Raw genomic sequence first — 26092 nt, 5'->3', positions numbered from 1 at the left:
TAAGGAAAAAAAAGTATAAAGATTTATTGTACAGTAATCTTGTGTGTCTTGGAATTCAGATGTATATGAAACTGAACACCCATTTAAATTGCATTTTACAGTATATACAGTATTTACACAATTAAAAAATAAAAACATGTAAACAGAACCAATGATACAGTACTTAATTTAAATTTTATGCTTAGTTTTGTAAGTTTGCAATGCTGCTTGGATCTTTTTTCTAACCACTAAGGCTAAGGAACTAAAATGATAAAATGTAATAACAGTATCTTTGCTAGGATTACACTTACTTTGTGATGGGCTTTTGGTGTTTATCAATAGACAGTCTCTTTAATGACATTGGTAGAGAAAGTGTGGTTACTGCAAATGCTGATAGAGTGCCTGGTTAGCATGCGCATTCGCTTCTTACGTCGGCATGGCAAGCAGAAATTGTGCAGCGTGGAGAAGAAGATCTGGCGGTAGTTGGTCGAGACGAGGTTGTACAGGACTGGGTTGATTGCTGAGCTCACATAGAACAGCACGTTGGTGAAAAGGTAGAAGTAATGGTAGAAGTCATAAAGAGTGCTAAGCAGGAGAGAAAAAAGAAATAAAGAAAGACATACTACAGTTACTTGTATGAATATAAACATAAATGTGTTATCATTGTCCAAGTCTTTTTCAATTTCCAATCTAAAACATTTGTTGTCCATTGTCCAAGAAACGATTTATTTTTTAAAAACTGAAATAATGTGACTGGCTGAATAAATTTTTTTGTTAAACAAATCCAGATAAAACTATTTTAGTTATTAAATTAAGCCTTATTTGTTTAGGCATCACCAGTCAAATTTAGTTTTTTAAAAAGCCACAAAATTCTTTCTGCCTGAAAAGATGAAGCTGAATTTATATACATTAAAACAACCTAATTTGAAATGTGTTGTTTTCATCATTATTATCATTATTAACAATTTAATGTCTTGCAACAATTACATTCTTCAAAAAAACCTGTCTGAAATGCATTGGCTGAAAAGATTGGGGACCTCTGCTCTATCACCTCAGGATTGACACAATATATGCATACCAAAATTTCCCCCACTTAATAGACAAGGTCTATTTTAGGGCTATAGCTATTGGTTATTTTAGTAATCAAGTATTCTACTGATTATTCCATCGATTAATCAAGGAAGCAAATAAGAAGCACTTTTTCTTTATTATAAAAAACAATACTAAATATACAAAAGAAAATAAGAAAAGTAATTTGTTTCCTTTTTAGAAAAATAAAAATAATTTATTGTTAAAATTGCATACAAGGATATCTGTAAAAACTAAACCAATTTAGTGCATTTAATTGCCATATTAAATCAAAATTGTATATACAAATATATAAATAAAAAATAATTAATAAAAATTCTTCATGTTTTTTCTTCATGTTTAAGTTCGAAATGATCCCAAACTTTGTCATTTTCTTTGGCCACATTTATTTTTTAAAGTTTGCTTAATTCCGCCTTTTCCTTGCAAAAAAATAAAAAAATGTATACAATTCTGAGTTTATTTCTCGTAATTCTGACTTCATTCCTCACCATTCTGTTTTTTTTTCTCTCACAATTCTGACTTTATTTCTTACAACTGCGACTTTATGGTGCATCCACCATGTTGTCGGCCAGAAGTCTGAAGCTGTTGTGTATGATGAGGCCACTTCTGCTCAGAAATGGGAAGCAATGAAGTAAAAATTATTCTTTACTTAATAGATTATTTGGTATCAGTAGTTTAATTCACTATTTATTCTTTGACAACTTTTTACTTTCACTAAATAAATATTTTACACAAATATCTGTACTTTCTACTTCTTACATTTTCAAGCCAGGCTTGTTACTTTAGTTTAAATTTATTTTGTGACATGATCAATATTTTTTTCTTCTCATTGTGCACCTTTTTCAGCCTATCTATTTCTTGCCATTTTCAACCTACCACTGGTGTATCATTTCCTGGCTATCACAGACATAAGCTAGCCTACAAAGCTAACAACTAGCAAGGCAGAAGGCAACAACAAGTATAGCTAACGTGGATCAGACAGAGGGAGTCAGCAACATACATTACTGAGAACAGAGACATTTCTGATCACCTCATCATCATCATCTTTACTCTACAAGTGTTTGATACAGTATGGTGGTTGTTCAGCCTGGATACATTGATTGGATGATGTGAGGTGTGTCATTAAAAGAGGTAGTAATAATGGCTACCTTTTACTTAAGTATATGTTAGAGCCCATAATTATTTACTTTAACTTGAGTCAGAACTTAAACTTTTAACTAAATAAAGTCAGAATTGCAAGAGATAAAGTCAGAATTGCGAAAAATAAAGTCAGAATTGCCAGAAAAAAAAGTCAGAATTAGGCAAAAAAAGTTTATTGTGGCAGAATTGGGCTTCCATATGAATCTTCTCATCACCCCTTGCTGTTTTCTCCCAGTTCCTACATCTTTTTATTCTGCAGTGTCTTTTGTGTTTCCTGTCCAATGTGCTCCAGAGTTAAGTTAAATGTGTGTAGTTAAATGGACTAAACAAAGTTTTATTTGAGTTACTCAAGGAACCGTTTCAGCCCTCGTCTATTCCCCATTGTAGTGTTGGCATTTAATAGCAGACTATAAATAAGACTTCCACCAAAGTGGTCTTCTGCCACTACTTGGGGAACTTGTGTTTGCATTCTGATGTTATTGCAGCCTGATTGAATGATAACATAATATTGTGAAAGTCAGCTAACCTCACTTTTTTTTTCTCTGTCCTACACACTACCTTGCCTCAGCACTTAGCCAAAGAAATAACCTTCAGAAAAGGAACAGAAACCATTTATCAATAACTGTGCATCCTACCACAAATATAGACAAACATACATCTCTAGATTCAATTTCAAGGGGCTCTGCCAAATGATCTTCCAAATGATATTTCTACAGTTTTAAGTTTTAAGTAAGGCTAATAAAATTAAAGAAGAATGATGCTATAGCATATCTTGTCTGACCTTTTATATAGAGCATTAAAAAAACTTAAATTTTCAAAAACTTTTAAACTATATTAAACATATATTAAGGCAATAAATATTTATAGATCATGCCACTCTATATTTAGGCATTGGAGATATATAGCGCATCTTAAATTGATTTCATTGCACATTCTCTATCTCCCTAAACCTGTAATAAGACCTGTTTCACTAAGCCTAATAACACAGAGGATAATAAAACCTGCTTACTGCAAATGTCAAAATAAATCCAAGTATGTGCTGGCATTGATCAAAACCAGTAATTTTCCTCAGATCCACCAAATGATCACTATTAGTGTGCAGTAGGGGAAGGTGATGTGATGTATAGAGTGCTCTCATGCCCAAAATGTCTTCAGTGGAACACTTCTGTAATGGATTGGTGGAAACTCTTTAGAGCATTTCAGGAATTATATTCCAGCTTTTAAATACGTATAGGAAAACTGCCAAACACCTGTAAGCTACCACTCAATTAATTCAGTGCCCACACTGCATGTAACATAAATTGCAAAAAGCAGATAATTCACAGTTCTGAGGCTGTCATCTGCTAGATAGATAGATAGATAAGCTTTCTAAACCCATGTATCTGAAGGCCTGTAATGAACTCATGAGGCATAATATGGATGTTGAATATAGCTTAGTGTATGTTTGATGTTGGGAGCAAAACACTGTATCTATGTGTGACTATGATAGTAAATAACCCCCCGCTGTAGAAGACATTTTCCGGTTGGGCCCCGCTGATTCCATTTGCTTTGAAGACGCCTCAGGGCACTTTTTAGATTCACCCCAAGTCATAAAGAATCCATTCCATGCTACATAGACTGTTACAAACAACCCCTTGGCCTTAGGAAAGGCTTTAAAAATAAACATGCTCATATCCGTGCTGTATATTTGATCATGTAGTTATGGTTTTACTGCTGATTCAGTCAGCGGGTAATAGCTCGGCAGGCATTTAAGATGTTTATGGTGTAGATTTTCGACCAAATGTTCAGGGCAGAATCTTAAAATACTCACTCAGTCCAATCATTCACATAACAGTACATCAGACGGCGGGCATGATAGGGTAGCCAGCAGACGACAAACGCAATAACTACAGCTCCTGGAAAGAAAAGATGAACAATTAACATTGTTATTCATAACAATTTTGCTGGCACATGTGAAACACTCACTGTGGATTTCATCGCTGATGACAAAACAATTCACATTGAGAATGTTAAATTAATTTTATAGCACTGTATCCATCTGCCCATCCATGCTAGCTTCTCAGGTTTGATATGGCTGATGTTTTTTGTCAAACTAATTATTTTGTTTCAGAGGGTTTATGAAGACCATTATAATTATAACCAAACTGAAATTTTGTCCAAAAACAAAGGGAAAAGAACATGCCGTATTTATGGTTCATATGAAGATGGTAAAAACTGTACAAATAAATATCATGGCCTCTGTGCAAAGTTTTATCCTACATTTTGAAGTGACTTACTATTCTTATTCTCTAATTATTCTTTTTTATACTGTGCATGAAGCACAGGATGTGCATGTGGTTCATGACATGATGGTGAGCCAGGATTTCATTAGAAGGATAATACTGTAAATCACACCCATCTTGACTAGAAATCAATGCAGCAGATGTGTTAAGCCCTATGTCATTTTATGACCTTGAGAACCAAAGCAAGTCCACACGTCATGATAATTAAGACGCCAGTCTCCATTTCCACATTAAGATGTATAGTATCTAGATTAATAGCTAAAGCTGCTGTGACAAAAACTGTTACATTGTTTACATTAATACTCAATGCACAATTGACATATCAGTAAACGTTTTTTTTTTTATTTTCTTTTTACATGTTCATCTACAGTATATTCATCATGTACACTTTTTTTTCATTTTTCCTAAAACACTTAAAATATTGATCATATTTCTAACCTACACATTCATCATCAGGTCTATCCACGGAAAAATAAAGCAGTCAGACTTCAATTCATTTTGTTCTAAACAAACACTGATTAGAAAAATAAATAAATAAATAAAAATAATAATAATAATATTAGATTAAACTGAGAACCAGGTTACTCCAATTCTGTCACTTTATTCGAATTTAATTTACAAATTATAGCATTATTGTTCAATGAACAACAATTGCTACTAGTTATAATAAACTCCTCATTTTATATATTACATCAAGCCCATTGTACTTTCTCCTAAAACATCTCAACATCCCAAATTAGGCTGCTTATTTAGCCTAATAACAGAGAATAATAAAAATGACTCACTGCAAATGTCAAAATAAATCCAAGTGCTAGCACTGTAGGATTAAAATCCTATCAGTCTTTGCCCAACTAGCTCATTGCATACTGTCCTGGCATTTTTATAAGACAAACAGCTTACATAACGCATTCAAATAAAGAACCACAAAACCCATAATATCTGCTCTAGCAAAAGCAGGTGTATTATCAGAGGTTTGCTTGTTAATTATGGATAATCTGACTGACTAGCTAAATTAGATAAACAGCATTAACCTGCTTTGTCAAATGCACAGGGCTGTAGCTATCGATTATTTTAGTAATCTAGTATTCTACTGATTAGTCCATCGATTAATCGAGTAATTGGATAAGAAGTACTTTTTCTTTATTAAGGAGCAATACTAAATATACAAGAGAAAATAAAACTGGTCTTTTAAAATGAACAAGTAATTTGTTTCCTTTTTTTTTTTTTTTTTTTTTTAGTAAATTAACATTTTAATTGCCAAAATTGCATACAAGAATATCTGTAAAAACTAAACCCATTTAGTGCATTTAATTGAAATATTACATCGAAATGTAAATACAAATATATCAATCATAAAAAAAATAAATAAAAATATAAATATAACTTTCAGATTTAGTTTGAAATGATCCCAAACTTTGGAATCTCTGTCCCTTTTTTTGGCCTGAATCCTCTGGAAGCCCGTTTCTGCCACATGAAACAAAAGTTTGCCTAATTACGGGTTTTTTTTTCGCAATTCCAAATTTATTTTTCATAATTCTGTCTTCATTCCTATCAATTCTGACTTTTTTTTCTCGCAATTCTACTTTATTTATCATACATCCAACATTTTTGGTGCATCCACTGGTAACCATGTTTGTTCTCAGGGGATTATGCAAAATAAATTTGTTCTTATTCTCTGTTAGCTAAGTGGTCACTGTGACTACATTGTCAATGATATCAAAATGAGACCAGTGTCTTCATGTCGTGTGGTTAGTGTCAAAATCTAAAGAATGATTACAGTGCGGTTGAGCATTATATCCATTTAAACTGATCTTGTCCTTTTGTGTACTTTAGATTCACATTCATTCAGAAAGTTACTTGGCATTAAACAAATAAACATTACATGAATAATTCATAAAGCACTTATAAATTAGCTTTCTGTTGAAATATAACAAGAATATCCAAACTAAATGGAATGGATTGTGGTTCTTTAACCTTATTAGCATATGAATTGGACTTGAAAATGCTTTCTTTATTTCTCTCTCTCTTTCTCTCTCTCTCTGTTGTTCTCTCCCTCTATTTATTTGTGTACTTGTGTAGATCATTTCACTTTGTGTCGAAAATATTGCTGAACTATGCAACTAGCTCAGCATTAATTCCCAGTATGACCGACTTTTCGATATTTCTTTCCTTTAAACAAGTGTATGAGATCTCAGATGTAGAAATCTCTTTTCAGTACTCAAAGTAAGTGCCTATATTGGAACCAGTTTAACTCTGAAAGCAAATGCTTCTCCAGAGAGCCTTTGGCTTACCCTGTTCTATCAGAGGACTCAGGCTTTTACTTGGCTTTTATATAGGCTGAATTTAATTTAGGGAGAAATTCAGTAAATGGAGGAGAATAAACACTGTGACCCTAAAACATTTTTAGTATGTTGTGACCCTGCAAAAAGGCAAGACTTCTCCATGGATTGGATGTAATTGCAAAGTGCCAATGACTTTCAGATTTACAATGTTGTGGATCAGTGCATCTGCTAGACAGCAAAGCTGGAAAATCTGTTTTGCAGTGTGATCTATGGCCTCTGATTGTCTGGGAGATTTTTTGTCTGGAAATTGCACAGCACTTCACCACTGGTTTTCAATGACCCACAAGGAAAGAAGAAGCAAATAAGAGGCAAATAATTTATAAATAAATCATATATTGAATAGGTGTGTGTGTGTGTGTGTGTGTGTGTGTGTGTGTGTGTGTGTGCTCAAGTGTGTGTGTGTCTGGAAAAAAACTTAATGTGGCCATTTATTTTTATTTAATTCAATCATTTTTTTTTTTTTTTTTTACATTTTCCTAATGAAACCTAAAGTACTCATAAAATTAGTTCATGCCCACCTACCTTTACTTATGTAATATACTTTTTTTCATCAAGAAATGCATCTGAGGCTGAAATTATACATGGGACTATAATGTACCACTAATTTTAAATTGATTGATTATCTCACTTTTACCTATCATAGACCTATTCAAAGAAGTTAAGAGAGAAAACTGGGCCATCACAATTTTTTAGGCTGACTGACAGCATTTACTGCTGCATTTGGTAAAATGACTTCTTTTCAAAGTTCCATGTGATCTTTACAGGCATCCATCCAAATGTACAAAGTAGCCTAAATAATTGGTGCACAGCTTTTCTGTTAAATCTATTTTCTTATAAAACAGCTGAAAACATTACAACATTAAAAGAAAGCAAACCTTAAATTTGAAGATAAATAATAATCTACCTCTAAGAACCAAGCAGCAGTTTAGATTAAGTGGTCTTGAGTCTCCTCTTCTCAGTAAGTGGTGTTAACCCTAAGGTATTAAATAAATCTCCTGCCATATTAAAAGCTTGTGTAAAACCTGTGCAGCTTGAAAGCAGCAGCCTTTTCTATAAAATGGAGATTATACGGTGTTGACACAGCGCAGCGGATCGCACAGTAGAGACTTACAGTAGGTACCCGGGCATCTCAGGAAAAATCAGTTATCAGGAGAGAAATGAACTTTTTGTATGTAGAATTAATGCATTTCATGGATCATTTCTGAGTAATAGCTGCATAATATTCTTTTTTACAATACAAAAAAATGTGTTGCATTTGTATTTAACTGAACCTATCACTTATTGTTTATTTATTTTTTGCTGATCCTTTGAAGAAGCACAGCTTGAACATTTTTTTTTGTATGGAAGTATTGGTCCATACAGATAGTAAAAGGCAGGGTGCTCAGGTGGTTCAGGAGCCTGTTTTAAAAAGGTACATGCAAAGATGAAACAGTTGCTATAGTGTAAAGAAAAATAAGCATTTTCTTTCGCCTTTAACCCCATCATGATAGATGCTGGCAATCTTGCCAACATTACCTAAGTGAATCTTGGTGTTTTATGATCTGCCATATCAGCTTCGATCTTGCAGGTTCTTTATTAGTGCCTATGATAATAAAATCTACAGCTAAGAGCAGAGCTTTTTCCCCACAAAGCCCTTGGCTATGTAATACATAGGTCACATAGGTTTGTTGATGGGGAAGAGGCAAGATGCCTTAAGTCCCACTGGGCCCACTAATGCATGTCTTCCCTTTTGAATCTTCCTTTAAGCTATGCTCACATTGCATACCCCTGTAAACCCCTTTATTATAAGCTTATATAATAATCTTTCCCACTCTCTGTCTTTCTTTTTCCATCTTATGTGCTAGCTATATCTTTACTCCTGTTGCCTGATGTAATGTTGGTACCTGATTGTTACCCACTCCTACTGCTGTGACTGCTTTTACCCTCAAGACCTGTCTGATTCATCTTGATATCTCTGCTTGAAAATGGATACTTGTGTTTGTGCAACTCTCCCTCTGCATCTGTTGATGGTTACATGTGGATACTCTAATGGTTGCACTTCCAAAATAAAACAAGTTTTACCATTACTACAATAATCTCTCCTTTATACTGTACACACTTGTATCTAAGACCTGAGGGTGTAGCTACTAAGACTAATGCCCATACTGAGCATTCTTTCATATGCATTTGTGTTTAAATAGTCCCCTAATCAATCATTGTGAAATAGTAGTGATTAATAGTAATTCCACTATCTAGAGTCAACTAGAAAATATGCATTCGCTTTTGGAATCCTGGTTATCTCAAGATTTCTCAGAAATATTTTTCCTTGCCACTGTGGCCAATGACTTGCTCAATAGAAATAGAAATATAAATCTTAATATAGATATTTGTGAAAATGTCTATTGTAAAAGCACTATACAAATAAAGTTAAACTGAAATAGCCAGACCTAACAACTGCAGTCCTCCCTCCCCTACCACATCCTGCAATCAAACCTCCAAATATCCTGCCTTCAAAGACATGAATATACAAAATTCAATAGTGTTAGAGACCAGTCCAGAAAGTGCATGTGTGTATAACACTAATTAATAAAATAATGAATTTTAGTTCTGTATATTCTTGATTAAAGGTAGTGGTGGCTAGAAAGAAAACTGTCTAAATTACTCAGGCAATTTTTGTTATATTGTTGCCTCATACAGTTATGCTGAAAAGAAAGTATGTTCTCTGTCAATTAAATTTGTATTTATATATTACTTATTATAATATATTATTATAGCTTTATAAATAATGTGGTCCCCACCAACTACTGTACACAAACAGTATGACAACAACACAAACACAACAGATTTTTAAAATATATAGTCATTGCTAGAACCTTCACTTCCTACTTCCAAAAACATTAACAGAGTAAATAGCAGCCAGGTGTTAATAATAAAATTTACAAGATCAGGTAATCTGATCAGGAGGTACCTCTATAAATACAAATCTTTTGAAAATTAAATGACAATTATTTTTTTGCATTGAAAATTTATGGCTACATTATGCTCATTAGAAATGACACCAACTGTGGTCTTAGAGAAGCATTTGTGTCCTGCTTATCAGAAGTTTATAAGGCCATTTCCAAGAATTCTAAATGCATTATTCCACAATGAAAAAAAGGGAAATTTTATTTTTTTGTCATTAGATTATTTGTAATTATTTATTTATGGAAAATTGTTAAGATCACACAGTTATAATTTAGCCCCTGACAAATAAAATATAAAGAACAAATGGAAGTTGTACATTCTTATTTACATAGTGGTAATGTTTTCAAGTTGTTTTCAATATGTACATTGCAAAGATATCTGACTGTTACTTACGCAATACCAGAACACCATGGCGAAGAGACTGGGCACGGTTAGGCTCCACAGCAACACTGAGGGTAGTGGCATTACCCCCAACCAGGCAGACTCGGTTGTCCTGAGCTGCCTCACGAAACATACGTAGAAGCTGACTGGCAATGACTCCATTCAGCACTGAGATCAGACCCATTGGAACAACAAATGAAAGGAATGCATTCACCTAATTGGACAGAGAAGAAAATGTAATAAAAGATGTGGACTCTTTTGAAAAATGTTGTTTTTAAAGGTTGTTAGCTTATTTAGCCACATTCAATAGGAAGGCTGCTAGAAGTGTCCACAGAATGTCTGGTTAAGACCAATGAACTTGAGGGAAATAGCTGGTTATGGAACTGTAATAGTTCAACAAAAAATTCTTTTTTTTTCAGTTTTGCAGCCTTATAATAGAGCATGTTCCATTGTTTCTGGGGATGTAGCCATAGCATTGCAATAACAAATAAAAAAATTAGAAAATACTAATTTTTAATCATTAATGTGTTTTTTCTTTCTATTTCTTTTTTTAATTGCTAAGCAGCATTAGCCTGTTTTGACCCCTGATTGCTAAGCTATTTAAAAGATAAAAAGCTTAGCAATCAGGAGTAAAAAAAAAGCTAATACATATATAAATAAATATATATATATATATATATATATATATATATATATATATATATATATATATATATATACATTAAATCAGACAAAAACAATAAAAAACACTTAGTTATCCTATTCTATTTGTCTGATTTAATGATAAAAAGCTTAGCAATCAGGAGTAAAAAAAAGCTAATATATATATATATATATATATATATATATATATATATATATATATATATATATATATATATATTTTAAATCAGACAAAAACAATAAAAACACTTAGTTATCCTATTCTATTTGTCTGATTTAATGTGTGAACTATTCCCTATACCATGAATTCCATGGGCATTGCTTACAAAAATTGACATTTCCCTTTTGTATAAAGAGCCTTTTTTAATACAGCCCAATTGGCTTGGATAACTAAGTGTGTCAAATAATTAAAAGATTGGATGACGCATAAACTTATTATGATTAAATTCTGATAGGACAGGAATTTTGCTCATCACACAGAAGCTCCAGCATTTCAACCTGCATTTAGAAGGATGTTCTGTAACTACTGGTTCAACAGTAAAAGACCTGGGAGTTATTTGAGACAGGAACTTGTCTTTTAAAAATTATATCAACCATATTACAAAAACAGCCTTCTTCCACCTTAGAAATATTGCTAAGCTAAGAAACATGTTGTCTATATCTGATGCAGAGAATCTCGTCTATGTGTTCATGACCTCCATTAATAAACAAGCTACAGTAGTCCAGAATGCAGCAGCCACAAGTTCGAGAAAATATGATCATATAACCCCAATCTCATCCCTACACTGGCTACCGGTTAAGCTTCGAATTGACTACAAACTACTGCTACTTACTCACAAAGCCCTAAACGGTTTAGATCCCATGTATCTTTCCAGTTTTTTTTTTAACACGCTACAATCCGTCATGCTCCTTGAGATCTCAAAACTCTGGACTTCTAGTAGCACCTAAAATAGCAAAGTCCACTAAAGGTGGTAGAGCATTCTCACATTTAGCTCCTAAACTCTGGAATAGTTTTCCTGACAATGTTTGGGGCTCAGACACACTCTCCCAGTTTAAGTGCAGATTAAATACGTTTATGTTTAGCAAGTCCTACACATAACACACATCCAGTACATTTGATCACATTCACATTATCAACTTGTTTGTTTATATCATGAACAGCATCTACGATAATTTCATCTACTGCTTCTCTCTCTTTACCCATCCCGAGGCATCCTGAGTTTGTGCCAGTCACGTCCCACCTCATGAAAATTGTGGACCTTTAAAGCAGTAGATGCTGACCCCACAAACATCCCGAACCATCTAAAGACGTACCAGCGCCATTTGGATACCACTTCATGTGGAGTTTGGACATTGGACCTCTTGGAGTGTTTAAAGGCCCTGGCATGGAGAAACTGGTGTTGGATCTATGATGATCGCAAATGTTGAGCTATTTTATGAGTTGCTCAGTAGATCCTGGTTCCATACCTCAAAAGACTGTATAAGACTGTAGAAAGGACATTACTCATAATCTTACACTCCAGTTCCCATTTTAGTTCTCACTATCCAGTGTTCTGTATTGTTTAAAGACTATAATCACACTCTTGATGTCACCCAAACAAGGCTGGGTTCCCCTTTTGAGTTTGGTTCCTCTCAAGGTTTCTTCCTCATAACATCTAAGGGAGTTTTTCCTTACCACAGTTGCCATGGCTTGCTTATCAGGGATAAATACACCTCGTTCACCTTAACTGTTAAATTTTGTAAAGCTGCTTTGAGACAATATCTGTTGTGAAAAGCGCTATAGAAATAAACTTGACTTGACTGGACTTTAATGAAAAGAATGTGATCCTTACTAAAGGTGAGCTCCACTAAAGTGCTTACACTGATTTGATGTGCAAAACCATTTTTGTTTTAAATATAAAAGAAACAAATTGACTATTTTGTATTACTGTTTGAATAACAAAAGGGAAAAATCATGCAAATACTGAAAAAAAAAGCATGACAATGCATTAAAATTGAGCACAAATAAGTATAGCCACAAATTGCCTTATAATTGCTTTGGTCTATTTCACAAGATCACAAAAGGAGGTAGACTGGAATTGTCACAAAGGTTAATGATGCTTTATCTTTAAAAACTACAGAAGACATTAGGCTTTCCTCAAGATTGATGCTTATTTGTTTACTTTGTTTTGTTTAATGGTTGCATATAATTTAAGAACTGAGACTTTGATTCCATTCAAATGACTTTATGTGCAGATGCCATTGCCGCATGCAAAGCATTAAGTCTACAATCTAGTAAGATACAGCAGTAGTCCCCAACCCCTGGGCCATGGACCAGCACCGGTCCGTGGGTCAATTGGTACCCGGGCCACACAGAAAGAATACATAACTTACAATATTTCCGTTATATGTATTATCTGATTTTAAATGATGTTTTATTTTGGAAATTAACCGGATTCTTTACACCACATCTGTCTATGATTCACTCTTGATGCACGTCGAGATGCTTGCCTCGGTCACAAGTCTTACCTACATCCGCTACCTTCTTAAAGGGGCTGCCTCATTTAGGTTAATTTCTTTTCCTCATTAATGTACACATAGCACCCCATATTGAAAGAAAAACACAGAATTGTTGACATTTTATGCAGATTTATTAAAAAAGAAAAACTGAAATATCACATGGTCCTAATTATTCAGACCCTTTGCTGTGACACTTATATATTTAACTCAGGTGCTATCCATTTCTTCTGATCATCCTTGAGATGGTTCTACAAATTAGAGTCCAGCTTTGTTTGATTATACTGATTGGACTTGATTAGGAAAGCCACACACCTGTCTATATAAGACCTTACAGATCAAAATGCATGTCAGAGAAAATGAGAATAATGAGATCAAAGGAACTGCCTGAAGAGCTCGGAGACAGAATTGTGGCAAGGCACTTTAGCTGCACTTTTTGCTGGTTCCTAAGAGCACAGAGGCCTCCATAATCCTTAAATGGAAGACGTTTGGGACAACCAGAACCCTTCCTAGAGCTGCCCGTCTGGCCAAACTGAGCTATCAGGGGAGAAGAGCCTTGGTGAGAGAGGTAAAGAAGAACCCAAAGATCACTGTGGCTGAGCTCCAGAGATGCAGTCAGGAGATGGGAGAAAGTTGTAGAAAGTCAACCATCACTGCAGCCCTCCACCAGTCGGGGCTTTATGGCAGAGTGGCCCAACCGAAGCCTCTCCTCAGTGCAAGACACATGAAAGCCCGCATGGAGTTTCCTAAAAAACACCTGAAGGACTCCAAGATGGTGAGAAATAAGATTCTCTGGTCTGATGAGACCAAGATAGAACTTTTGGCTTTAATTCTAAGCGGTATGTGTGGAGAAAACCAGGCACTGCTCATCACCTGTCCAATACAGTCCCAACATTGAAGCATAAAGGGACAGGACGACTGGTTGCAATCGAGGGAAAGATGAATGCGGCCAAGTACAGGAATATCCTGGATGAAAACCTTCTCTAGAGTGCTCTGGACCTCAGACTGGGCCGAAGGTTTATCTTCCAACAAGACAATGACCCTAAGCACACAGCTAAAATAACGAAGGAGTGGCTTCACAACAACTCCATGACTGTTCTTGAATGGCCCAGCCAGAGCGCTCAATTAAACCCAATTGAGCATCTCTGGAGAGACCTAAAAATGGCTGTCCACCAATGTTTACCATCCAACCTGAAAGAACTGGAGAGGATCTGCAGAGGAATGGCAGAGGATCCCCAAAGCCAGGTGTGAAAAATATGTTGCATCTTTCCCAAAAAGACTCATGGCTGTATTAGCTCAATAGGGTGCTTCTACTAAATACTGAGCAAAGGGTCTGAATACTTAGGACCATGTGATATTAAAATTTTTCTTTAATAAATCTGCAACAATGTCAACAATTATGTGTTTTTCTGCTTTGTGTACATTAATGAGGAAGAAAAATGAACTTAAATGATTTTAGCAAATGGCTGCAATATAACAAAGAGTGAAAACTTGAAGGGGGGTCTAAATACTTTTCGTACCCACTGTATAATACATTACCGCTAAATTGAAACCCCCAAGCTAGCAAAATGAACAAAAAACAACACAATGGATTCACAATTATTATTATATTTAGAAAATACCAGTTTTTATGCCGGTCGTATCATTTTATTTTGTTGTATTTATCCACCACTCCTTATTGGCCGGTCCGTGAAAATATTGTCTGACATTAAAAAAAATACAATAAAAAAAAAAAACCTGTAGCACCGTTTCAGCAACACCTTTTTTAAGATAAACCTTTCAGGTTCATATGTACTGTATGTTCCACAAAACTTAAAGACGACAAACACACTGATGGCAATCTGGTAATGTCTTTTGACACTGGGCTCAAAATAAAATATGAGAAGTGCAAGTACAGCAGATTTTGAGGACTGCACTTCATTAGCCATTATTGTCATCAGCTACTTGATAGTGAGCTAGCAGGCATCTCAATACAATACATACATAATACGCATCCACATAAGGAGGTTCTGATTTCCAAATCTTATCTTGAGCACTTTATGAACTATTGGATACTTTTGTCTATACATCAGATTATGGAATAGCGGAATAAAGAATGGAAATAATCTTATATATGTTAATATATGTGACAAGTTGAATGCTATTTTAGAGCAAAGATGCAAGTATAATTTCTCTTTAGCTTAAGCTTGGACCGAATGCCATGTGGCAAAATGGGCAAATTTCTGCATTCTTGCTCCAAACTCTTGTTAAGGTTAAAGACTTCACAGAAAATTGGGCTATAGTAACAGCAATAAAGGCACTAAATCTGAATTGGATGTTCAAGAAGAACATGTGACTCTGAGGCCATATAAAGCCATATGAGTGGCTTTATTGTGTTACTACAGAATAATACTTTAATTGACCTAAAAATTAGTTTAAATTAGTGACAGGAATTATAAATACTGTATGATATTAGTATCCAGTATGTATATGTAATGAATGACTGTTTCTTTTAACACTAGCAATCACGTGACCTTAGCAGTCATAGTTCTCTGGAATGAATTGAGTTAATTTTGATGGTTTAGCATTAAATAATGATTTTTGGATTTGACTTAAAATTTGTTTTTGAGACAAATTATAGCATTTTAACTATTAATATAATCATTTAAATCATCCTTTTTGTTTGAAACTTTAGGGTTACCCAGCTGTATCACTGTGGTAAAAGAGTCATGGTAGTAGTCTGAGATCGCATCAATGCAAAAGATTTTAAGAAAGAGAAACTAGTCCTATTTTGAGTTCACTTGTATGGTGAACACTAAGGCCAATTTTACAGGACTGAGTATTTTGCATACTGAGGGCACAAAAGCAGGGATAAAATCTGCTCATGTCGTCTATATATGTATTTTAGATCATTTACAAGAAATATACTATATGCTAGGAATGTAACTGAGGAATACTTTTCCTCAGTTTCCTCAGGAACAGAAATCCTACTCTATTCCAATACTAATAACGATTCAAACAAGTAAAAGAAAGCTTGCCAGAAAGGTGCACTAGGCATTTAGTCTGGCATTCCATAGGACACAAATCAAATTCCTGAGAATGGCTCTCAGATACCGGTGCTCTTATATTTTTGTGTTTATAAATTATATTTCTGGATTTTATAAATATAACGCTTAACCACATTTTTTTATTGCAATGCATTTATAACATCCTTAAGTTGGTCGGGTTGGGATGATTAACCTGGATTTGGATATTTGGAGCAATAAACTTATTCAAACACAAAACTATTGTGACTAAGACTATTGTAGTACTATTTACTGTATACATACCCAAACACAAAAAGAATCTTTGTTTTATTTGCATAAAACCCATTTTCAACATTTTTGTCAGCACAAGGCATATCCCAAATTTTTTTATATTTATATATTTTTTTTTAGAATATATTGTTAGATTTCTTTATTGCAACTACTTCAGCTTAATGCTGCACAGCATTGTATAGGACATACATCAGAACCTTTATGTAACTGTTACTAATAAGAACTTATTAATTAGAATATATTGTATTCTGTTAAAGCGTAGTCTTGTGAAACAGCAAACAGACTAGAAGCTAAAGATAAATGAGGTGCAAAATGAGAAATGAGATATTAGCAAGCCACAGTGCTGCAAATCATGCCTCCTTGAACTTTAAGACAAATATTAGGTCTAGTCTTGGATAAAGTAAAAAATGGCTGTGATAAAATTAATCTTTCATAGAATGTACTAATGTTCTCTATGCCATAAAATGTTTGATTATGTTATATTTTAGGCTGCTTCTCTTGAGTGGATAATCAATGCTTTGCAGCTTATTCTATGCACATTTTTATTGAAATTTTATAACTTGTAAAAAATGAATAACTGTGGAGATCAGTAAGTTTTTTGTTTAAAAAATGCCATAATTACATATATATAATGTGAACAATCATAAACCCTGACACCTCACGTAAAATTTAATGAACAGCTTTAGAGTATAACCCAGAAATGTGCACAGGAGGAAGACATGTAAATAAAAACAGAGGAAAATTGGCTTATTGTAAGTATTCAAATATTTGAAAGCCTTTCAGCTATTGAAAAAGTACAGGTAAAACACAGCTGTCATTTACTTGGATTCACAATCTCTCTTTGAGTGCAGTGTTTTCAATACACATTTTATTCAAGTTTTTTTCAACTGCTTCTTTTGTTAACATGTTCTTCTTGCTCATATTACTTGATTAATACATTACATTTTTCAAATTATAATCTTTTATATGTTTACCTTTTACCTTATTTATTTTGTGGCGGGAAAAAAATCTATTGTACACAGTATTTGAGGCATATCTAAAATGCACTGCTAGTCTATCAGCATTTAAAGTGTGTACACACAAAACATAGTAATTACAAACAATTGTGCCACTGTATAAAAATAAGATACTAGACACAGGCAACAAATTAATAGGGGAAAAATGCAGTGACTGTAATGTTGGAGGACATTTCTGGTATGGTTTGAGTCTATCTGTGCCCTATGACAGGAGTTACTGCAAAAGAAAAACAAAAATTCTGAATGAATACCTTGCATGACAATTTACCCATCTACAGAACCTCTAATACCAACATTTTGCCTTATACACCATTGTTTACTTTCAATCTATAAGGACTTCATTATAGACTGCTATATCTCTGCTTGGCTGGGCACTGAGGTATAACTCTGATCTCTTTTGCCTTCAAGAAACCTCCAGAGGTTTTTGGATCATCAAAGGAACAACTTTTACTTGTTCTCTTGACTTCAAATTTGACCAGGCCTTTTCTGTAGCAGCTCTGAGATTGTGGAACAGTTTATGATTGTCATAAAGGCACAACCTACTGTACTGTAGACATCCTTATTTTCCCAATGTCATGTCACAGTAAGCCAGGAATGCTTTGGAGTATATTTCCTATTTTCCTCAGACCACACACTCTCACACACACACACACACACACACACACACACACACACACACACACACACACACACACACACAAACAAACAAACACACACTTCCACAGTCACTGAGCTACTGATTAAACACACCTGTGACACCTGTGCTCAATCACTCACACCCATACAAGGACTCTTCAAGAGAAACACTCGTTCACTACACATTGTGAAGGATATGCTTAGTTTTATCCCTGTATGGCAGATTGTACCAGGATTAGTTACTGATTGATCCTTTAGTTTGAAATGTACTGTTTTCCTTATTTTGCATTTGCCCTGCTAAGTTAAAACTGGTTGCTGTTTGCCTGATATGACTACTATTTTTGGATTTGTTTCTGTTTTATTGGAAACTGCTTTACCTGTAAGTGTATCCGTCTTCACCTTCATGTGTCACTAGTGCATTTGAAATAATTATTTCATCTGTGGTTTTACCTTTTGAATGCTTTACACGGTTACTTTAAAGAAAAACCAAGTGCCAATGTTCTACAGTGTTCTACGCTCAATTTCCATCAAGCCAACAAACCACAAACGTTAAGGTGTAAACATTGCCTAAGCTGCACATTTTCAGACACCTGTTTTACAGTAGAATTGCACAAAATCACTTAAATAATAATCTGAACAATCACCACATTGTTTTGAAATGTAATGTTTGCACCTTAACATTTGTGGTTTTTAGAATTGCATCATTAAGACACTAAGTCTGTCAGTGCAATGCTACAGGGAACCTTATAAACTATGACCTGGGCAGACACATTCATTTACACTACAACTTCTTGGAACCCAGGCATGTTCCAGACCTTGAAGGTCGACCCATAGGAGATGAAGTCATCACTCACAACATGATTCTGGAATCAAAAATGCTCCCCAAAGTGCCAGTTTTCTTCAAAATATATTGCAATTGCAGTGAACCCTTTAACTGTAAAATACATTTTATAGGCCTCATTAGAATAAAAGTTAAAGCCTGTGTCCATAAGAACAATTTTTTTTATTTTTTTTTGCAATTTTTCAGTAGCCTTCAGTATAGCCTCCGGTATAGCATCATCGCTTAAGGCCCTGATATTACCTACTAAAACGTTGAGAGCCACTTTGCGGCAGCGGGTAAGTGGCCGCTTACTTGTGAAAATGTTTATACAGTGGACATTCTATGTTCCCAAAATTCACAAATTTTGGATGCACCCCTGCAGCCCCTATGGTACCCTAGTGAATTCATCTAGATATTATGTCACTTTAATACAATAACATTTTTAAATCACTGCGGATTCCCACAAATATTAAGAAAATCCGCAACTAGCTGTTAGTTTGGTTTCAAATGAGAACCTGCAAATTTTCCGAGCCGCGAGTTCTGAACCGCAAATTATTGGGGGTTGTTTGCACAATTAAAATATCTATCTGGTATTTATGTATTCCTGTAGAGAATGATATGAATTGATTTGTGACAATATTCATTATAAACAGTGCTATACAAATAAAAATCTTTTTAGCAATTAATTTAACAAAAGGAATCAAAGCCCCTGGGTCATTTAATTGAACTTTACAAGGGTATTTTTACCTTTATCCACACTGGCTTGGCTTTTGTATTTTTATAATGGATGTGTGATTGTAGCTCAACAACATGGAATTAGAGCTGAATAATTATGGTATGAAATATTAAATGTTGCAAAGGAAATTTCTAAAGGAAAAGAGCTAAAACTCATTACAAATCTGCTTCCCACCCACTTCTCCAAAACAGTTGCCCCAATGTCTCATTAGATAAACCAGCCAGTTGGAAACCTTGTTACTAAATGATTAGATCATTAGATATTAATAATATTGAATGATAAAAATTATATAAAAAATGAAAATAAATTATATTTACATAATTTCACAGTTGAAAGCCACATCCCTAAGAATCTGAAAATATTTAATTGTTTCTGTCTCTAGCTCACATTGCAGTCTTTTCCATTTCATTAAGAAATATAAATGAGAAATCCTTCTTAGCATAAAATCTCATCTGATTTTTTTTTTTTATCATTTGTAAAATCAATTTATAGCTTACTGTTAATCTTGTTTTATCTTAATGTTATCTGAAACAGTTTAAAGTTTAAGATATGACCGAGACTAATTTCACTATGTCCCTGAAATTGTACTTTTAATCCATTATGTAAAAAATGTATGGATGTTAATGTTTAGTAGATAAAATACATAAACCATTTAAAGAAGTTTAATATTTTGCCTTTCACTTCATTTGGCTATTCCAGCTTATAGATAAAGATGTTGAATAGATCATCAATCAGTTCGTTCGTAGTCTTATCATAATTTCAAATTCAGTTCCTATTTTGGGAACTCAAGCTGCGTCCCAACACTTTGGGAATGCCTCCGTGTTTGCTTATGCTCTGAATCAGGTGTGAAATCCGGTCAACGGCAAGGCGTGACATCACCGGTGGGGCGACGTCGCGACCAGAAAGCTACAAAATTCGCAAGCAGTGAAGCGACGCTAGCTTCTGTTTGTTCAGGTAAGTGCTGTGTGTGTGAATCTGTGCAGGCAAAAGCTTTAAAAGCAAGCAGAATTTAGACTGTATGTTCCTTCTTGCCCCGTGCTCCATATTTTTTCCTTCAAGGAGGGAGAGATTTTGAAGGCTAGCAAGCCCACAGACTCCTCACAGCCTGTGCTGTATGAGGAGCTCCAGAAGGTACTGACAGAGGCGGTGTCCAAGCTAGAATTAGCTTGGCTGGACGAAAAGTGGAGGCAGCACACACCCAGTAAGCTGGATAAGCGTTTCCTGCGCCCGCATCACTGCCTTCACGTTCTTACCTGATCTGCACACTGAAGTGTCTGGGTCCTGGGAGAGCGTGGCTATGGGACGATGCCTAGGGTGAAAGAGACGCTAGCTAGCTATCTTTTCCCCGGTATAGCATCATCGCTTAAGGCCCAGATATTGCCTACTTAACCGTTAAGAGCCACTTCGTGGCAGCGGGTAAGGCTCCACACGAAAGGTGTGTTGCATGCATACCAGGCTGGCCTGCTGCAAGAGATGGACGAGGGATTCAGCTCTGGTGCTGACAATTTAAGGAGTTACGTCGCGCTGCCGACCTAACCCTTAGGGCCACCAAGAAACGACACGGGCTGTAGGTCGGTCCATGTCAGCCCTAGTAGCCAAAGAAAGGCTTCTGTGGCTCACCCTGTCAAAGATTCCTGATAGGGACAGGGCTTTACTTTTGAATGTCCTGGTGGCTACTCCTGGTCTGTTCGGTGACGCTGTAGGTGAGGGTGGTAATAAACAAGTTTCAGAAAACCAAAAAGCAATCTGCAACAATTTACTGGTATCTTCCCCATTGCTCTCATGGAGCTGCTCAGTGGGTGCACCCTCTGATGCACGATTCCTGCGTGACACCGGGAGCCCTTGGACGAGGTGGCCCTTATACCGTAAATCGGGGTACCTACCTAAGGTGCCTGCGGCTCCCCATGACCTGCCCTCCTTCTTTCCAAGCCCCAAACCAGGAGAAGCAAAACAGGCTGTGTCCAGTGCAAGCAGCTGTTTGTCTGCTATGGCCCTTGGGAAAGATTTTCCTACTAATAAGCAGACTCTCACTAGGTGGATTGTGGATGCCATTTTATCATCAAATGAGTTCCCTGGTCTTCCCGCTCCGTTCTGGGGTCTAGGCTCACTCCACTTGGAGTGCGGCGGCTTCTACGGCCTGGCTCGCTGAAGTTCCATTCCAGGACATCTGCATCACTGCGGGCTGTCCACCATGCTGACCTTTGTCAGGTTTTTTATGACCTCGACCTTAGAGCCACTCCCAGCTCCTCTGTCCTGCGTTCTGGTTGTGCTCTCACACACTAGGTAGGGATTGGTCAGTGTGGCGCCACTGGACACTCGTTCCCAAAGCGTTGTGATGCAGCTCGAGTTTCCGAATGGGGAACGCCTTTAAGTTACGTATATAACCCTAATTCCCTGTAGGGAGTGTCCAAGCCACACTCCCTACATCCCTGCCATGCTTACCTTTTTTTCTTCAGACTCTAGCGTCGCTCCACTGCTTGCACATTTTGTAGCTTCCTGGTCGCGACGTCGCCTCGCCGGTGACGTCACGCCATGCCGTTGGCCGGATTTCATACGTATGTAACCCTAATTCCCTAAGGGAACAAGACAATGCGTCACAACGCTTTGGGAATACCGTTTGCTCACACTGAATCACGTGTGAAATCCGGCCAACGTGTTCCACTGAAATTCTTTTCTGAAATTGAAAAGTGTGTCTCAGACTTCTGCACTATAAAAAATAAACACAGAATCCTTTCTGTGTTTATTTTTTATAGTGCAGAAGTCTGAGACACACTTTTCAATTTTAAAAAAGAATTTCAGTGAAGCACAGATGCATCGAAATAATAAAACATTTTGGAATAATAATAAAAATTTTAAAGAAGAAGAAAAATGGGGAAATGCTCTCATTTTGCTTTACATAGCAAACGGTCATCAAATAGTTGTTTACCATACGCCGATCAGACATAACATTGACATTATAACATTATGACCGGTGAAGTGATTAACACTGATTATCTCTCATCATCAAGGCACCTGTTAGTGGGTGGCAGCAAATGAAAATTTTGTCCTCAAAGTTGATGTGTTAGAAGCAGGAAAAATAGGCAAGTGTAAGCATTTGACAGAGTTTGACAAGGGGCAAATTTTGATGGCTAATTGATAGGGTCAGAGCATATCAAAACTGCAGCTCTTGTAGGGTGTTCTGCAGTGGTCAGCATCTATTAAAAGTGGTCCAAGGAAGAAACAGCGGTAAACCTGCGACAGGGCAATGGGCAGCTAGGCTCATTGATGCACGTTGGGAGCAAAGGCTGGACTGTGTGGTCTGATCCAACAGATTAGCTAATGTAGCTCAAATAGCTGTGGAAGATAATGCTGTTAATGCTCAACAGGTCATTACTGTTCTGGCAGCAAAGGGGGACCAACACAATATTAGGCAGGCAGTCATAATGTTATGCCTCATTGGTTGCCATAATGTTATGCCATTATGTCGTTGTATACTGGAGTATAAAAGGTATATAAACCACGCTTTGCCTGTTATGCTATGTTTTTGCAGTAATATTTTAGATAGCATTAACAAAAAAATTTTTTGTTACGAAAGAAATGTTCAGTAACAGTCTAGAGACTTGTATAAAATGAACATGATAAAATTATAAAATGGACACTCCTGACATCTTGTGAACCTTATGAAGACACCTTTCTTTAATTTGTACCATTCACACACACACACTGTCTCACACACACACACACACACACACACACACACACACACACACACACACACACACACACACACACACACACATCATGTGGTAGTAGTGTAATGCCTACAATCAAGCAGGTGCAAATCAATAGATGACCAGAGTAAACACTGACATAGATCATCCACATGAAGGTATAATGTGTTTGGATCTCGGGATGCTTCTTTGCTCAACATAGATGCAAGGAATGGTTATTTGAGTTAATTAACATAACTTATCAGTCAGATCTAAAAACCTGGATATTTCCCTCTAGAACAAATCTAGAATCTAGTGGGTTTTTTTTGTTTTTGTTCTTTAATACACCATTCTATGTAGAGACTAAAAAGAGACAGGATTTTTTTTTTATAGGTCATAAATCTTTATATGTCATAAATCTTTAAGCAATTATGTCATGGTAAAAAATTATAGAGATTACGTTTTATGTGCATTCAATGTCTGCCCAAACCACATTTTATTTTATTTTTTTATAGCAATAACACCATAAAATACTTTTCTTAGTCATTTTAATTTAGGATCTTTTTTCTTTTTTGATTAAGAAAAAAATAGTCGTATTTTTTTTTTTTTTTGCAGTAGCAGCATAATATAAGATAAAAAAATAAAAACTTAAATCAAATAGATACAGCAAATGAAGAAAAAAATCTCTGCATACAACTCTTATTTCTTTTTTCTACATTTGCCAAACTCTCAATCCTCTCTCTTGCTGCCTCTCTACAACTCTGACAAATCAATTTCCAGTATATTTTTAATAAATGTTGATTACATTAACATTACTGTTTCCTTTCAAAAGAAATGTTAAGGCCCGATAATTGACTAATAAATGGCATATACATGATAACCAATAACCAACGCATATAAAATTGGATTTGTACAAAGCATATAAAATGTCTTCTACCTCAAGATTTTTAGCTTAATGCTCCCCCATATGTGAGGTTACATGTATTACTTAATTATCAGAATGTTATTTAGGTTTATTAGCTGTTGTTGGCATTTTAACCATATACAGATGGTTCCCTGAGGACTGTGCTACATAAAACATTACTGGCCTATGTGAGACAACACTCAACTAACTAAGAGAACATACACAGGAGTATAGCAAACTGCACAAGACAGCATAAAGAAATCCCATAAACATGAGTTAATAACAGTAAAGCAACAACTGGTACACAATTCTAATGAGAAAAAAAAAGTGTATTCATATGCCATAATGTAACAGGTTGTGGTAAAAAAGCTATACAAATGTAAATTTGAGGGTAGTAACATAGTCACAAGTAATACTGTAACTAGTACAAGCAACAAGGTAGTTATTGAAGCAGAAAATAAATGCTGCAAGTTAAACTTTTATGCAAGAATATCCAAAATGACAATATTTATGAACTACAAAGTGATAAACACTTAACAGGCAATATAAGAAAGGATCAATGCATGATGCAATGAATGAATGAATGAATAAATGAATGAATGAAGTATTTATCGGCTTCAAAAGTTTTTAACTACTCACCTGAAGGACAGTTTTGGCAGTGACCTGGGACACGATGGTGGTGCATATGAGTTCACTGTCCACGCTCTTCTGGCCCATGGTGAAAAGCATCGGTGTGGCGAGCAGAAAGGACGCGGCCCACATGGCACTGATCAGCTTCTTCGTGCGGCTGCGCGACATCACGCTTTTCGCTTTAAATGGGTGGCAGATGGCCATGTAGCGCTCGGCGCTCAGACTCGCCACGTTGAACGCCGTCGCATACGAGCAGCCGTCGCGCAGGAAGTAATAACCCTTGCATGCGGCAGCGCCAAACGCCCACGGGTGGTGCACCCAGATGAAGTTGTAGAGCTCCACGGGCATGCTGAACAGGAGGATGAGCAGATCAGACACGGCCAGGCTCGCCAGGTGGTAGTGCACGGTGCTCTGCAGGTTCTGAAGAGACTTTTTCGTCAGCAAGGTGTAAAGCGTTATAGAGTTTCCGAGGCAGCCGATAGCGAACAGGACCACGTAAATCACGGTGACCAGCAGTTTCGAGTAAATGTCCGTGTTCACGTCCAAGTCCTCCTGAGTAGCGGGATCCGTCTCGTTGTGGCGCAGCGGAGCCGAATTGTTCGCGCGCGCCACAAGTTGCTCCGTCAAGACGCGCAGTTGGATGGAGTCGAGCTCTGTTAATGTGAGGTTTAGATCCATAGCGTATGAGCGAGATTTGTTACTTTTGCAGAAATGTGAAATCACTCCATCGCGGACAAGGCGCGCCCTCAGAAACTCTGCTTTATTTGATTGGATAGGTTTGTTAAAGTGGAACCGAAGATCGAGCAGGAGAGGGGTGACCGCGCGCTCTTCGTCCACAGACACGCGCGCGCGCGCGATACAGGCGGTGCACGTTTATATCGCGCGCGCGCGGAGGCGGGTATGCTGCGCAGACGGTGACGTGTACGCATTGGTTGACGTAGATTATTTATTTATTTATTTATTTATTTATTTGCCTTGATGATTTGTCTCGTATCCTAGCCAAACTTTACACTCCTCTCAAACATACATTGCCGTCTGTCTTTTAAACTA

At 36.1% G+C, this 26092-nt stretch overlaps 1 protein-coding gene across 1 annotated transcript; it reads right to left on the bottom strand.

Annotated features, from left to right (window-relative positions):
- Positions 1–25889, bottom strand: ntsr1 (neurotensin receptor 1 (high affinity)). The gene is made up of 4 exons (XM_046869834.1): positions 25052–25889; positions 10169–10370; positions 4019–4103; positions 1–564 (listed from the first exon to the last, which is right to left on the bottom strand). The coding sequence occupies exons 1-4, from the start codon at positions 25718–25720 to the stop codon at positions 315–317; spliced, it is 1206 nt and encodes a 401-aa protein (XP_046725790.1). The 5' UTR covers positions 25721–25889; the 3' UTR covers positions 1–314.
- Between the last annotated feature and the right edge of the window lie 203 nt (positions 25890–26092).

The sequence above is a fragment of the Silurus meridionalis genome, chromosome 16 (genome assembly GCF_014805685.1).
Source record: "Silurus meridionalis isolate SWU-2019-XX chromosome 16, ASM1480568v1, whole genome shotgun sequence".
NCBI lineage: Eukaryota > Metazoa > Chordata > Actinopteri > Siluriformes > Siluridae > Silurus > Silurus meridionalis.
The sequence above is the reverse complement of the archived record's forward strand: the minus strand, read 5'-3'. Positions and strand labels throughout refer to the sequence as shown.

Bases quoted from the DNA above. Each gene is read 5' to 3' on its own strand.
- ntsr1 (XM_046869834.1), bottom strand. From the start codon at position 25,720: ATGGATCTAAACCTCACATTAACAGAGCTCGACTCCATCCAACTGCGC. The intron at 4,104-10,168 runs GTAAGTAACAGT...TTTTCTTTCCAG, and splicing joins CCATGGTGTTCTGGTATTGC to GAGCTGTAGTTATTGCGTTT. The intron at 565-4,018 runs GTGAGTATTTTA...TCTCCTGCTTAG, and splicing joins TATGTGAATGATTGGACTGA to CACTCTTTATGACTTCTACC.